The 16,522-nt window shown below is 36.8% G+C and overlaps 1 protein-coding gene across 2 annotated transcripts in view; it reads left to right on the top strand.

The window, feature by feature from the left end:
* Window positions 1-4,757: 4,757 nt before the first annotated feature.
* LOC115218252 (nuclear pore complex protein Nup153) overlaps window positions 4,758-16,522 on the top strand; it is a 51,443-nt gene continuing 39,678 nt past the window's right edge. The window contains exons 1-8 of one of the 2 annotated variants that reach the window (XM_029787997.2): window positions 4,758-4,961; window positions 10,743-10,907; window positions 11,205-11,403; window positions 12,185-12,412; window positions 13,461-13,576; window positions 13,685-13,801; window positions 14,794-14,919; window positions 15,693-15,752. In XM_029787997.2, coding sequence (XP_029643857.1) covers window positions 4,884-4,961; window positions 10,743-10,907; window positions 11,205-11,403; window positions 12,185-12,412; window positions 13,461-13,576; window positions 13,685-13,801; window positions 14,794-14,919; window positions 15,693-15,752 — 1,089 coding nt within the window. In that variant the 5' untranslated portion in view covers window positions 4,758-4,883. The remainder of the gene's footprint in view (window positions 4,962-10,742; window positions 10,908-11,204; window positions 11,404-12,184; window positions 12,413-13,460; window positions 13,577-13,684; window positions 13,802-14,793; window positions 14,920-15,692; window positions 15,753-16,522) is intronic. The other variant, XM_029787998.2, reaches the window with a different exon arrangement.

The raw sequence follows: 16,522 nt of genomic DNA, 5'->3' as shown, positions 1-16,522 counted from the left end.
CAATCAGGTTTTCCATCAACTGATCTCTGTGGAATCAACTCTCAATATCGATACATATCACCTTTTAAAGAATATTTTAAATAGCTTGGTCTGTAGCTTAATACTCTGGAGTAATCACCACACAGACTAGCAGCCACAGCGACATATATACGTTTATATATATCGTCCAATAACACTATACTTGTTCCAAGTCCTCGCGTTGTTGTGTTTTCTTTTTGTGTTTTCATGTTTGGATTAACTTTATACACACACACACACACACACACACACACACATATATATATATATATATATATATATATATATATATATATATGAAAGAAAGAAGGTGTTCAGAATGCTGGATGGTTGTAAAAATATATATTCATTTACATATCACATATTATTTCTTTATATTAGCGCTTTTCAGAAATGTCAGTTTTGCCTGTATTTATATTATTGGTAAATAAAGTTGGGAGAGAGTGTGTGTGTGTGTGTGTGTGTGTGTATAATGGGGAATAGAGGGAGGGAGAAGGTGAAAGAGAGAGAGAGAGGGGGGATAGGGATGGAGAAGGTGAAACAGAGAATATGGGTGTGTTTTAAAACTATATTTTTCTTTTTCTGGGTCTTTTTGCTATGTACACCCACACATATATCCTTACATATAAACACACACACATATATATATATATATATATATATATATATATATCCACATACACTCACATGTATATATACACACATATGGAGGAACCTATTGTGTGTGTACATTTTCATAAACATCCATACATACATGTACTGTGTGTTCTTGGAAATGAGAAAGAAAGGGGGAAAAAATAAAATATAAAAATATAAAGAAAATATTGTGTCCATTCTTTACTTGGCACTCCCTTGGGTTTCTAAAAGAACAGGTGGCTGACCATTCAATGCTTGATATACATATATATAAACCTAAACACATATCAATGTGTACATACACACACACACATAGATATACAAATATACATGCACACACATACATACATGTACACACACACACATGAACATATATATGTACGCACACATATATACACATACACATGCATACCCACATATAGAACCACACATATATGCATACACATACATATACTTGCATGCATACCCACATATAGAACCACACATATATGCATACACATACATATACTTGCATACATACATATATACACGACCACATATATAAAAAATATACAAACTTGTCTGTACATATATATACACGTCCATATGCATATAAGCATTTATAATCACATACATACATAGCCAGAAGTTTAAGATGCGTAATTGTATATAAAAATTTAAAAAAAGGAAAAGGGAGAATTCTTTCATTAAATGAAAGAATTCTCCCTTTTCTTTTTTATTATATATACAATTCTGTTCCGCCCGGGACGGCCCTTCCGTTTGCCGTCCCTAGACCCCACAAAAAACACGTATTGCCTACAACAGGATGAAAAGTGTCGCCCGGGGAGGACCACCCCTACCAACCCCTAGCTACGCTAGAGCATATTCATACACACACACACACACGTTGAGGATGAACGATTGTAACGGGGTTGGTGGTGTTGGCGGAAGTGTGTTAGTGTTAGGAATAGAGATACTGGTTTAGTTATAGTGACTGGAGTATTTGCATACTTATGGTTGCGGGTTCAGTCCCACTGCGAAGCACCTCGAGCAAGTGTCTTCTACCTACTATAGCCTCGGGCCGGCCAAAGTCTTGTAAGTGGATCTGGTAGACGGAAACTGAAAGAAGCCCATTATACACATACACACACACACACACACACATATATATATATATATATATATATATATATATATTGTGTGTGTGTGTTTCTGTCCGTATTTGTCACCCACAACTGCTTCACAACTTGTATTTGTGAGTTTACGTCTCCGTGCCTGAGCGGTTCGGTAAAGAGAGACCGATAGAATAAGTACCGCGCTTTTGGGTCAATTCGTTCGACGAAAGATTCTTCAAGGTGGTGCTCCAGCATAACCACAGTCTAATGACCGAAACAAAATTTTTGGCGGCAAAACTACGTCTGCGAGTAATATTTTATTCATAACATTTAAATACAACGAAACAAGAGAAAAGAAAAGAAGAAAGGTAGGAGGTTATCAGCAGATGGCGGGGAAGGGTGCGATGGGTCACATCCCTCAGATGGTGAGCTCACCGTTAAGAGCGTGGAGAATGGTGAGCTCACCGTTAAGAGCGTGGAGAATGGCTAGTGACACACGCTAAAGTAGTCATTCCACTTCACGGAACTCATTTCTCCAACGGACCGCTGTAATCCTTATTTTGCGAAGGGAATCGGTAGTTCGGGGTCCTGGAGAATCTGACATCTCGACGGCGACATGCACAAACAGATAGCGGCTAGCCAGGCTCCAGTATTGATTGATGTTTCTTTCCTCCGCGTTACGGGCAGCGTCACCCGAGTTTGCAGCCGATGCTGCAAGGTTGGAGCCGGAGAGTGTCGCTGCACGTCGCATCGCAGACTAGATATCTGCCTCCCTTGAATGAGAAGAGGGGCATTCCGTCGAGACGCCTACCATTCCCGTGGTCGAGTCCTGCTGGCTCAAGTTCGGACGGAAAGCTAACCGCGTCAAGTCTCTTGATTATGTCCTTCAGAGCGGTGTGTCCGGAGAATCGGCCCGCGCTAAGGCTGCAGGCCGAATTCGTCTACTACCGCTCCGCAGCGACATGTGTGAGGCTTACACACACAGGGTCCGAGGCATTGGGCCACTCTGATACGGATGCACTTACCATCTAGAAGGGTGCCAGTGGATGAAGAAGGCACCGAATTAAGTCATACGCCGCTATTTGCCTGCGAGGCGGTGCTGGTCTTGTGATCTCTAGCCGCTCGAACATGGACTTGCATCTGATGTCACCCCAGTTGCGGTAGACAGCGTATTCTGGGGAAAAGCAAGCCCATCAGCAATCCAATTAGCTAGAGCTGACTCTAGTTCCTGGGCCACATCTGGTTCGGCCATCCCATGGAGTATCTCGCAAATGAGACTGCGTCTGGAGGAGACCGAAGACAGGTATGCCGGCAGAGCTATGTTCACTGCAGAACGGAGACCAAAGCCACCGATCCAATAGGCAGTTTGGCCTTCTCTTGTTCTTTCTTGCTTTGCAAATTACTTGCGAACCGCAAACCCGTGACACACACAAAGCACCCGCTACACACTGCTAAAGTTGGTATGGCGAACGATACAGCCTTTAGCTCACTAGTACCTCTCAAACACTCCAACCCATGCCAGTTTGAAAAATAGACGTTAAATTATGATGATGATGATGGTAGGGGTGTGATGATGAACTGGAATGTTCGATGTCTTATAGCGACCAGGAATTTCATCTCAGACTCAGATCCTTGTGAAGCAGTGAACCTTCAAATTTCCACAATAAATCAAATTCCCTTTGTCTAAAAGAAATATGCGTGGGTAGTGTATTCTATTTACACAAACATCCGTATATGCATATATCCTTACACACATATATGTATATTTAGTAGAAAAGGAGAAATAGAACTCACTATATGAGTATATTGCGCCTAAAGCTAAAGATCACCTAGTGTATATATATATATATTATATATATATATACACGTTAGTATTAAAAAATGACTAAAAACCGAGTTTCGTGTATGACACTTTACCAAACTTGATAAATGCCATGTATGAAACTTTCGGCTCTTTACGTCACTTTTATAAATTTTACCGATTAAAAATTATATACACATATATACACACACGTGTGCAATACACACTAGCGTACATATATATATTTGTACATACACACGCGTGTACGTGGAGAGGTGAGATGGTTGACAGACCTTTTGTTGAAATGCTATTTGATGAAAAGCATACCTAAGTATTCATACCAAAACGGATTTTCGTTAATTGGATGCTTCTTTTCTTTTATATATATATATATATATATATATATGCGTGGGTAGTGTATTCTATTTACACAAACATCCGTATATGCATATATCCTTACACACATATGTATATTTAGTAGAAAAGGAGAAATAGAACTCACTATATGAGTATATTGCGCCTAAAGCTAAGATCACCTAGTGTATATATATATATACAAGTGTAATAGTTAAAACTTACCAAAAATGTAATTAAACATAGACCATTGTATTGAAAGGAAAAAACAAAAGAAGCTTATGTCAATATTTAAGATACGGCAAATGCTCTGCGCTGGAAATAGGTACGCATACATATATTATTATACCTAAACAGCGTGGGTTATGAATTAAAATATGTACATAAAAGAGCATTGTCGTACGTTTAATAAAGATACATTCAATCTCGCTGTGAAATTAAGCCCATGGTTAGACAAGAGTCATTTCTTGGGTAGATCAGGTCGTTGTCCTGAGACACATCAAAATTCCATATGAAATTTTTTTTTCTTCATAGGAATAAATAAATTAACTTGGGATATATATATATATATATATATAGCATGCACATTTGTTCAAAAAAATGGGGAATTGTTCTAACAACGGCGTAGTAGGAACTTAAGAGAAAGTTTACCAATAAATGCATCAATTTCTAAATGCATGATGGAGAAACAGAAAACAGAGAGAAAAAGGAAAAAAAAAACTGGAGGGAAATTAAGAGAAGCAATGAAGATGAGACAGCTGAGACAGCAGCCTTGACTTTCTTCTTCTTGTGAAAGGGGAGATGACCGCGAGCTGGAATGTGTCACATGATTAGCAAATTGACCAATGGGAATTTAGTTTGTATTACCGCCATATTTAGTGAGTTGAAAGCGTGGAGTGACACTGTTCCATTCCTGCGAGCTTTTATGTCCTATTTACCTTAGTTTTTCCTGATTAGTAATAGTTAATGATTGTTTTTAAATGGCCAACAGAGATATTGGAGGCAAAATTCGATCTAAGCGATCCTATACGTCGTCCAAACCATATGATAGGCGAAAGGTAAGTCCATCCTTGTTTGTCTTCTGGTCATTTTGTTCTTACCACGCGTTTTACCCCGACCAACTGTCTTCTTCGTTTTGTCCTCTTTTCTACTCATAAAATACCTCAATATCGAATTAGCTGCTGGTAGAACGAAACAACGAACACATACCAACGTTATATTTATTCATAAAGTACAGGAAAGTAACGATATCGAAGAAGAAGAAACAGCTCGGTTACATAATATAAAGCGTTATGAAATATGTAGAGTGTGTATATATGGTTATATATGTCTGTCTTTTTACCTTTCTGTATATATTACCTATGGTTATATGTATATAATATATATATACGTGTTTGCATATTTACGTATTTGTATATATATATATATGTATGTATTGTGTGTGGTTTCATTCATCCTTGACTTAAGCTGGTTCTCATGTAAAGATGTTCGCTTCCGGCGAGACCAGTCCCGCCCCAACCACCCGGTTTCGATTCCCCGGTTAAAGCCATTTCGCTTTTAATGCTGTTCATTACATCTTTAAAAAAAAACGGGCATAAACATCACATATTCTCATTTATATGTAAGGAAGATCTGTCTTGATATTTTCTTTCAAACCAGACACATCTTCTTGTACAAAGAATCATTCAAATATCTATTTTTTTTTTTTAGATTTCAGAAAAAAAATTAAGAATTAATTTTACCATTTAATTAATCTTTATTCTAAATATTCGAACTGAACATGAAAAGTGTTCAAACACATTTTTTCTTATTGCTCTAGATAGACATCCATCTGAAGAGTAAGGAGCTTTTTAATCACAATCTGTATGGCGGTAATCCGTGTTCTGGTTTCGATTCCCGATTGGTACTGGTTCATTTTAAATCACTATTCTCGATAAAAAGAAAGCATGGTTTAGCAACATTAAATTCCCCACACCGTCTCTATAGGGTAATATAGCATTCCTAAAGATGTACAATAAAGTAGTTGAATGCTTTGTTTCTGGGTCCTACTACACTTGATCTCAGTCATCGAAAGCATTCTTTTATTAAATATGGAAAAAAAGAAGATATATTACATAACAGATTCCGCATGATACAATAGGATCTGTTCAATTAATTATACATCCACTTTAAGACTCATTTGAGCAATAAGTAATAGTGTGTAAACGTCATAACATCTTTGGAGTTTCGTGTTTAACGTAAAAATATGGTGAGGACAAATGAATAACTTTGTTCCACACCTATAACTTCAAGTATTTCCTTTTTTCTGCCATGCTTTAGTTATAATCCCATGTGATATCCACGTCTCTCTACAGCATTAGTTTCTGTCCCGTCTGGTTTAACTTTGCCACTGTTCGAGATCGATAAAGTAAATACTTGTGCAGTATTGGGAGGCGATGTCACCACCAACTGTCATCTACCTCCTCAGAATATGTGGCCTTGAAGAAGCAAAGTTTAAAATCATTTTATTACTAACTATATTGCTATGTATCAACCACTTGTTAAAATGTTTCTTGGTTTATGACACACCTCAAGAAAAATAATTTGAGATCGTATCTGATTTTAGAAGACAATGTTTCTAGAAACATAAAACCTCACGGAACGTGATCATTTATTTACCATGGGGTTTATTATTATTATTATTTTTTTTGCTACGAATTTGATTGTTTTTCCTGAAACGGATATGTCTTCGTGTGTGTTGTGTTTTATAATATTAGTTCATTGTTTGTGGCTAATGAAAAAGCTGTGATTTCTAAATTTATATTAAGTTGACCTCATTAAAGATATTGTTCTGTTATCATGTTCTTGTAAATAATTATGTATATTCAGGTCAGCATCTGGTTTGAACCTATTTCTTTTAGTGTCGTTATATCAGTCTGTGTTTTTGCCATGCTGGAGCATTCATTGACTTAACGGCAACTTTAAATTAAATAGATTGTCGTTTTAAGAGAGTTGATAATTAAACTATCACACGGAGAACATGATCGATGAGGTTGATTCCTCGCATTCGCAATTTAAAAGAAAAAAATTTCCTTTAAAAAAAAAGAAGATATTTTCCTTATGCAGTTGCATATGGTTTTTTAAAAAAAAATTACTAAACGTTGTCATCTGTGATATGGCAAAAACTAAATTCTAATAAAATGGAAAAAAGCTGTCGGTTCTTTGTTTCCGCAAGATTTACCTCCCATCCTGTTTGACCTTGTCTCAAAAGATTAACTCTTAAAGACAGAATTCAATATTATTTCAAACTGCCGAAGCTATTGTGTGTGTGTACGAAATTACACAGTTTACATAGAAATAACATCAGCCAACGTTCTTTGGTGATGGTGGGGGATATATTAAATGTATCGTCATGTTGTCCGAGGTCTTGGTCAGTTCTGCCGTGTTCAGCAGTAGTTTTTTTTTTGTCACGCTTTTAACATCTCGTCTTGTATTTTGTCCAGATGTATTACAAACCTTGAGCCTGACGTAGTGTACAGTAGTTCTTTTGAAAAAAAATTGCTCAGGTTGAGGTTTGCCCATCTTCAAATTCTTTTGTCAAATATTTTTCTGGTTTCAACTATCTCTTGTGGCTTGTGTAATTCATGTTATTGGTTTAAAGCTGATCGTTATCAATGACAACGAGATGGCTCTCAAGGTCTTTGAAGAACTGAACCTTCATGACACTGTCCTTCATTGATTTTTGGTTTTAGTAAAGCAAAACCTGTATCACTGAACAATTAAAAACTTTTCTGGTTCAACCCGTCTAGAATAATTTCAAAGGGGCTATGGGTTTGTCAGAGGAGCTGTAGTCCTTGTTTTTCAAAAGAGTTGGTCTGAATGCTTGCAACAGAGTAGTCTCCTCTAAAGAGACCATGGGGCCAAGTAGTTGTGTTGATCTGGGCACTGATAGACTTCCATGTGGTTTCTGTCTACCCACTTTCATTTACATGGTCTGGGTCAATTTGGGACTATGGTAGAAGATAGTGTGCAAGGAGCCACAAAATGGAATTGAACCCAGGACCACACAGTTGCAAAGGGAGCTTCTTAATCACATAACCATACCTGTATACACAAGGTGTGCTATTTGAATCTCATTATTTGACTACATTGCCCCGTAACAGCTCTGTACAAGCTTACCCAAAGTGGGAGGAGTTTGCAAGATATAATTGTCCCTCTGTCTTCTTTGTAAGAAAGACTAAGTTTCCTTTGAACAGCTGGTCAGTAGTGACACCTGCTAGGTTCAGCTACTGTGCATTGATAAGGGGCAAATACCCTTAAACTAGTCTGCAGATGCCTGACCAGTAAGGGGAAGTGGCTGACCTCCCTTGTTCAAAGGTTATAATGGACACAGGTTCGTGTGTCACATTGCTAGCTAGAGGCGATGGCCTCTTGGAGCTAATCAACGGCAGCATTCGTCCTATATTTCTGGACTGCCATATTAGCTTGGCGATAACTATTAATTTCCAGTACCGCTGCCATAGTCTCCTTTAGAGAGACTTAGAAATAATATTTCTACTTTGAGTTTCTTTTTCTTTAAATTCTGTTCACTCCTCAAGCTCCATTAGGGCATCAATAAATGAGTAACAGCACCACAGATTCTATGCAAGAATGAATATTTAGTCTATTGCTGATTAGATAATATGGATCTAATCACCAAAGGATCATAGTTTCAACCATACTGTTGTTGTTATTTTCTTTATTTGTCTTTAGTTACTTGTTTTGAATTTTTTATAGTATTTAACTAGATTGCATGTCAAAGTGAGTTTCTCATTAGATTAAGTGTTTTTTTGTCATCAAAGGTTCCATCAAGGAGTTTGGACTAATGCATTGCTGGATCTAGGTGACATCATTTCGTGTTCATCAGATGTGGATGTCACTGAAATATACAGTCAAATGATGTGGGGCCAATGTATGGCAATGAATGTAAAAATAATGTAAAATTTTATTAACCCATGGCTATGTATGGATATTTTAGAATATGCTGCACTTTGTTAAAATGTTTGTATGGTAGGTTGTTATTGCCTCTCTTTTTCCTAAATGGCTTATTGATTCTGATCTCTCTCTTTATTCTTGGTTTTGATCACACATAATTATTGTTGCTAACAACCTGTCATGCATATCATGGTGATACCTGCCTCATCTAACCTGACCTATGTTCCAGGGTGGAATTCATTCACCCTGGCTTACATTTCATGATACCTGACTTGGCCTGCATTCTCTAATAGCACTCATCTGATGTCTATTCTGTTGTTCTATAAAATGGCACTTATCTGATTTACATTCTGTGGTTTTTATCTGATCTGTAATATTTAGTGTCTTTTGATAATCTTTAGTAGATGGTTACTTTGGTAAAGGTTGGAAGCCATTTCCATGACAACTTGGATCCTTAACACTGTTACTTGCTGCTGCTTCATGCTTAACCAAACAGTTATGGGTTGGCTTGTCCTGCAAATTCAGCCATTTTTTTCATCGAAACTGCTGTGGTGCCACATTTTCTACTGGGCTGAGAGGGTTTTGAATAAATAGTTAATGATAGTATTTTAACTTTGCTAGCAATCTAGAGATATTAATATTTGCCTAATTAAAATATTTAACGCTTCCAAATTATTTTCACCAAATTATAACTGCCAGCTTCTTAAAAATTGACACTAAAATAAACCATTAACATTTATTTAAACCATCTTGTGTCATTAAAATGTAATTAATTTCAACTTCGCCTACTTGCTGATCAAAAACTGCATTTTGACAAGTCAGTAAGGGAATTTTTACATGGTCACTGATCTTGCTAAAAATACTGACCAAATGTCTCAAATCATAGTCTACCCTTCGACATTCAGATTACTCTGCCAAATGTAATGCTTATTTACCAACATTGTTTTGAATTTAATTATGCATTATCATGTAACCTCAATATTTTGAAAAGTTCATAGTTTATTTTTAGAGTGACATAATAGGGTAGGTGGATGAAATCAGATATCGTCAGTTTAATCCTGTAGCATTCAGAATACTCTTTCAAATGTAATGCCTGTTTATTCCCATTGTTTTGAATTAATCCTGCATTATCTAATGGGTTGAGATTTTGATGCAGTAACTGTTAATTTTTGGGGAATGACATTGTAGGGTAGTGAGAAACTAGATCTGGCCAGTTTGGAAATAAAATGTGGAATATTTTGGCTGGATATGTCCAGTTTAAATATTAAAGGGTCAAGGAATGACATGTTGAATAATGTCTTAGTTTAAAAAATTGTACATCTGAAAAAAAAATGAGCGGTCTTCATGACCAACATTGGTCTGGGCCAAACAACTAAATTTTGTTCCCTTTCTTCACATTACTGTTTTGGAAGAACTTACAAGCTGAAGTTTACTGTAGTAGTAGTGCTTGACAAACACTCATCATTTAAATATTGTTAACACATTTTTCTGTTTTCTCAAGACTGAGTTCACTGTCCTCCAGGTGAGCATTTGACATTTCTGCAGTCAGACATAGAAGTAGAACCTCAGAGGGTCTGTTAACCATTTCAAAACATTTCTAACATCTTACACCATTAGTTAACTGGACCAATTCTCTTAGCATGGTGATCTCTACCTCACTATTGTACCATTTACAGTTGAAAAGATGAGTTTATCAACAGATGTCTTTACTGTGGATACAATTTCTCATCACGATTGATGAGCCTTTAACCATCGCGGTCACTTAGCTATTACACTTCATGTAGATCTACTTCATGCAACATGTTTATCTAATTGATCTGATAATGTAATACAAGAATATGATTAATTAAAAAAATTTTTTTGGTTTCCTTTTTCCCTCTTTGTAGTCATTGTTTACAAAATTCACTGACACCGTAAAAGATATTTTTGTTCCATCATGGCTGTCCGATTTCATGAAGAACAACCCCACAGAGAATTCTCAAAATACTGTGATTGACGAAGAAGATCAAAATGGAAATGAAATTAAAGACAGTGATGACAACAATTATTCTGTATGTATTCTGCCTTCGTTACTTGATTCACACTTTTCATTAACTTTCAAGTATTTAAAATTGCTTGATGCATTCATCAAAATGATTAAAAGCTCAACTAAATGTGGTTTCCTATGTTACTTGGAGGTTCTCCAATTAAGATTAATGCGTCAAAACAGGCTCACACCAGTTTGAGCAAATTGACGAAAACTGTGAAAAATTAGACCTGTTTATAAATAGTGCAAGATCTTCCCATTACTGCCCTCCAAACACAGCTGTTGCTATATTTTACATCGATGACTTTGTTTTTTGTTGCAGTCACCTCATGAAAGCCCAGTTGTTGGTGACCGGCGTCCAGCTCAACCACGGCCGTTGCACCCTGAATATACCAACTATCATCAACAGGTGAAAGCAGTTTCTAGAAGGTCAGCAATGACAGGCTATGCAGCTGATCATATGCCGGGTAATCATGAGATGCAGTATCCGCCAGGACCGAGATATTCTACCTCAAATCATGGTAAGGACAAGCATAGTTCATCATCATCTGGTCTCCATGCTAGGATAGGTTGAATGGTTTGACAGGAGCTGGCAGAAACGTTAGCACACCGGGCGAAATGCTTAGCGGTATTGAGTCTGTCGTTACGTTCTGAGTTCATATTCCGCCGAGGTCGACTTTGCCTTTCATCCTTTCGGGGTCGATAAATTAAGTACCAGTTACGCACTGGGATCGATGTAATCGACTTAATCCATTTGTCTGTCCTTGTTTAGCCCCTTGTGGGCAATAAAGAAACAGATTTGACAGGAGCTGCCAGCAGGGGTGTTGGCTGGGTTCCATTCATTTTTTTTTTGGCATGGTTTTTGTGCTTGAATTTGCTTCTTAATGCCAACCACTTTACAGAGTGTACTAGGTGCTTTGAATGTGGCACTGGTATGGATACTTTTATGTGGCTTGGGCGCAATTTAATTACACATCTTAAACACACACACACACACACACACACAATCTCTAATCCTTCTCTCTCTCTCTCTCTCTCTCTCTTTCTCTCTCTCATATGTGTGCTTGTCTTTAAGTTGATCATGGCTTGCTTATTTATCTATTGATCATTCATTAATATGTCAGTTAATTTCCTGGAACTTGTGTAGTCCTTGAGATCTAACGTATGTATATGTGATATGTACTTCTATTGGCATAATTATCAAAGAGGTTTTGTGTTCTCAGTTTTTAATCGCTATAACTGTTATTCTCCTTCCACCACTGCAACTTACTGAAATTGCTAATTAATGTAATTTTGTTTCAGATGGTTCATTGCCTCATGCTGGCCAAATTTCAGAGACGATCCCCCGGTTAGGTGATAAACAGAACTGTCTCTCTCTCACTGGAGCAGATATTGAACAACTCAAGAATCGGTTACATCCTTCTGCTGACACCCAGCATGGCTCAGACATGAATTATCAATCAACTCCAGCATCTGTTAATGATGATGATGATGGGAATGGCAGCATTAGTGTTGATCCTGAAGATAGCTGTAAGTTAACTATGAACCTTTCATCAGTGAAATACATAAAATATAAACATATATTTACATATACACATATATATATATATATATATATATAGATTGCTAGCCACTAAACCTTTTTCTATTTTCTCTCCCTGTTTATTTCTGTGTTCCTTTCTGTCGAAGAGTGTAGGCTCAAAACATAAAAGACTTTCTCACTTCCCAAGCGTTAAACTAATACACACCCGTCTTCGTCTTTTGTTTTTTTGTAAATTCTCACTATATATATATATATCTGCAAATTCCAAGAAACGGGGGGGGGGAGAGCATTCATTGCTTTGCTTTAATTCAGTGATGTTAAGAGAATGAAATATTCTTTTGGTTAAAATGATCTATTAGAAGAAACAATGTCTTATAACCTGCTACTTCTTTCCACAGCAATCCACAAAAATAAGTTGTAATTCAAAGAGCCAACAATGTCACCCTCTGTGTGCCATGCTGAATCTCTCTGAGAACGACATGAAATGCTCAGAGCCATTTGCCTCTTAATTTCACTGGCAGGTGGAGAGCCAGGGTTTTCCACAACTAGGTGTGAGCTATGTAAAAATACACCTCCTCAACTTACAACCACAAAACATACATATGTATTTTTCACATTATGTACAATAATTATGGATTAAATTTTTATATTTTTATAACCCTTTTGAATGAAAATAGTGTTGAAAAATATAAATTTGTCTTATGACCTATCGATCAGAATGGAACTCGGTTGTAAGTCAGGAAGAAGGTGTATGTTACCTATAATACCCTGAATTTTTTTTAATGTTCATAATTTAAAGACCAATTAGTTCATCTTGATTTTTATTTATAAGGCATTTTAGTAATTTTTTTTCTTTTTTCTTAAGATAATGAATATTAATCCACATCCTATGTACCAGTAATCTACTGGGTTTGTAAGTGCTCACCAGTTACAAATCTACAGTTTTACTCATTGTTATAATGTCCTTCATAACTCTAAAAGATTTCTAACATGGGAAATCATAATATTTAGTATAATTTCTTTCTCTCTCTACAGGTGATTGTGAAAGTTCTAAAGTGTGGAGCAATATATCCTATATTAAAAAGAATGAAAGTGACTCTTTTCGGACAAAGCCTAGATTTGAACCTTCTCTGCTTGTCTCTCCCTTCTTGGTAAGTTACTGTATTATTATTATCATCATCATCATCGATTTATAGTATAACCTCACATACTACATTGTTGTTGGCTTTCTTTAATGTGTCTATGTTTGTGTTTTCTAGAAAGATTCCTTGCTCTCTGATAGTCAGCATGAGTCTTCATTTTATGGCGGTAAAACACAGTATGGTGGGGCTTCTTCTAAGAGAAAAATGCGCCTGAAAGAAAGTAATCCATATTCTGTAAGTTCCCTGTTTTACATTGTTAAATAATCCCGACTGTTCACCTCTTGGCATTTTTGAGATTTAGTATGGCTGCAATATTTGCGTGTGGTTCGAAACAACAAATAAATAGGCATATAATGGTCTTCTTACCCAGCTTAGCTGCAGTAGTTTGATATTTGCATATAATCATTGTTTGATTGCAGCAGCAGGAGTCAATAATGCCTCACCCTTTATAGCTTTCAGTTGTGATTGTTAAGTTAGGAGTGTAATCCTGACTGTCAATGGGATCTGAATGCCTTGCTAAAATTTGAGCTTAACCCTTTCGTTACTGTATTTATTTTGAGATGTTCTGTGTTTCTTTCAATTACTTTAAATATAACAAAGAATTTAGTAAAATAACTTAGTTATCATTAAGCTTGTATTAGGAACATAAATTGTGACTAAGGCTCGGTGGAAGATTTTAATTCAAATCTTATGAAAACAAAACATTTGTACAACAGAGCCAGAGCCGGGTTGGTAACAAAAGGGTTAAAACCTAGAGCCAGAACATAAAGTATCTCATCCATTGTTCTAAACCATAATGTCAGGAACAAATATCTGAGACTCTAACAAGTGTCACTTCACTTATATGTGTGTGTGTGTGTGTGTGTGTATATATATGTGAAGGCACATGGCTCAGTGGTTAGAGTATCGAGCTTACAATCGTGAGGTTGTGAGCTCGAATCCCGGACTGGGTTGCGTGTTGTGTTCTTGAGCAAGACACTTTATTTCATGTTGCTCCCGTTCACTTAGCTGTAGGGAATGAGTTACAACGTCACAGGTGTAGAGTGGCAGTTGAGTTACACTTGAAAAGAATGGATGGCTCTTTGGCGATTTAGTTGGAAACAACACAGTTATTGCTCAGGAATTACTCAGGCTCTTAACAATTGTCATCTATAAAATGCCTTTTTTTAATGTAGGTGAAAGCTGTTTGTGTTTGCTCTCTTAATTTTGTTTCTGTTTCTTTGTAGGCTGCCACACCATATCGGCGTCAAGTCAACGCTAAACCACTGCATAAGAACAGTACTGGGGCCGTAACAAGTTCTACAGCAAAACGGATCTCAGATATTTTAGAAATGATGGCAACTCCTATATCAGTGAGTTTTTTTTTGTACATCTTCACTTTGTCAGTATTTATTCTCATTACCATATTTTGTAGAATAATCTTGTTTGTGATGTGTGTTGTTTAGCCTTGAATCTTCCCTCCCTTATCCTGCAAGTCTACATTAAATATTTGTTCCAGCTATAAGGATATTGGCAGTGCCCCAGCATAGCCACAGTCTCAGAGCTGAAACGTATAAAAGAATAAAATACTGTCTTTTTGTTTATGATGCCAGCGCCGCCTCGACTGGCTTCCGTGTCGGTGGCACGTAAAAAGCACCATCCGAATCGTGGCCGTTGCCAGCCTCGCCTGGCACTTGTGCAGGTGGCATGTAAAAAGCACCCACTACACTCATGGAGTGGTTGGCGTTAGGAAGGGCATCCAGCTGTAGAAACACTGCCAGATAAGACTGGAGCCTGGTGCAGCCTTCTGGCTTCCCAGATCTCCGGTCGAACCGTCCAACCCATGCTAGCATGGAGAACGGACGTTAAACGATGATGATGATGATGACATAGTTCAACTTGGACTACATTATACGATGTGTCTTGTATGTTTTTATGTTGAGATAGCACTTTTTATTTTTATAAATTCATTTATAGGAAATATTAAAGTGGCTCTGATACTTGTGCTGAATCAACTCTAGAAGGATGAAAAGTAAAGTTGACCTTGTAGGGATTTAAGCCAAAACATCAAGATCTGTGGTTAAATGCCACAGGCTGTACCAGTCTTCTGCCTCTAACTAAAGTTTGTAACTTTCTTACTTTTCAGGATGCTCGTAAGATTCCAATGAATAATCACAATTTGGCGGATACAGTTCTACAGTTTTCTGTAAGTATAATCGTTTTCTTATTGTTATTTCTGCCAGAAAAGTCTACTTAATATTGATAAGGTGGGCTGTGGTCAATTAAGTGAACTGGTTTGGTTTAAGCACCACGTCCACAAATTATTATAAAATTAGTGGACATCATATTAACTATGAATTAAATGGTTTACTTTTGTCACTTGTCACTTATTTATATTAAAATATAAATACGAACACTTTTTATTAAAGTATATATTGGTTTTACTTTATTTAAATAGTTTCTCTTGAAATTTATTTTTGTTGTGTATGATTTTGGTGTAAGAAGAACTGAATTTTAAACCATTATTGTCTATTTCTAGCAAAGAATTAGTGCTTAAAATTTCGAATGACATAACTTTTTGCATTATTTAAACCAGTGTTTCTCAACCTTTTTACCCTTGTGTAGCTCTTAAAATAAATTACATGTCTCAAGGAACCCCTGCACAAAAAATATATACCATACCTTATATTTCTTTCATCGTAGTCCACATGGTAAATATATATATATATATGTCAGCGTGACCGACCAGGCTATCAGATGTTGCTATACATCGCTGGTCACAATGCACTTCGCATTGTTTTAGCCTTCAAATGACGCCACACCGCTGGCTAAGCGAGCAGGCCAACAGAAGAGCGAGAGGAAGTTGTGGTGAATGAGTACAGCAGGGATCACCACCACCCCCTGCCGGAGCCTCGTGGAGCTTTAGGTGTTTTCAGTCAATAAACACTCACAACGCCTGGTCTGGGAATCGAAACC

The sequence above is a fragment of the Octopus sinensis genome, linkage group LG13 (genome assembly GCF_006345805.1).
Source record: "Octopus sinensis linkage group LG13, ASM634580v1, whole genome shotgun sequence".
Lineage (NCBI taxonomy): Eukaryota > Metazoa > Mollusca > Cephalopoda > Octopoda > Octopodidae > Octopus > Octopus sinensis.
This window is presented reverse-complemented; position numbering and strand designations above follow the sequence as displayed.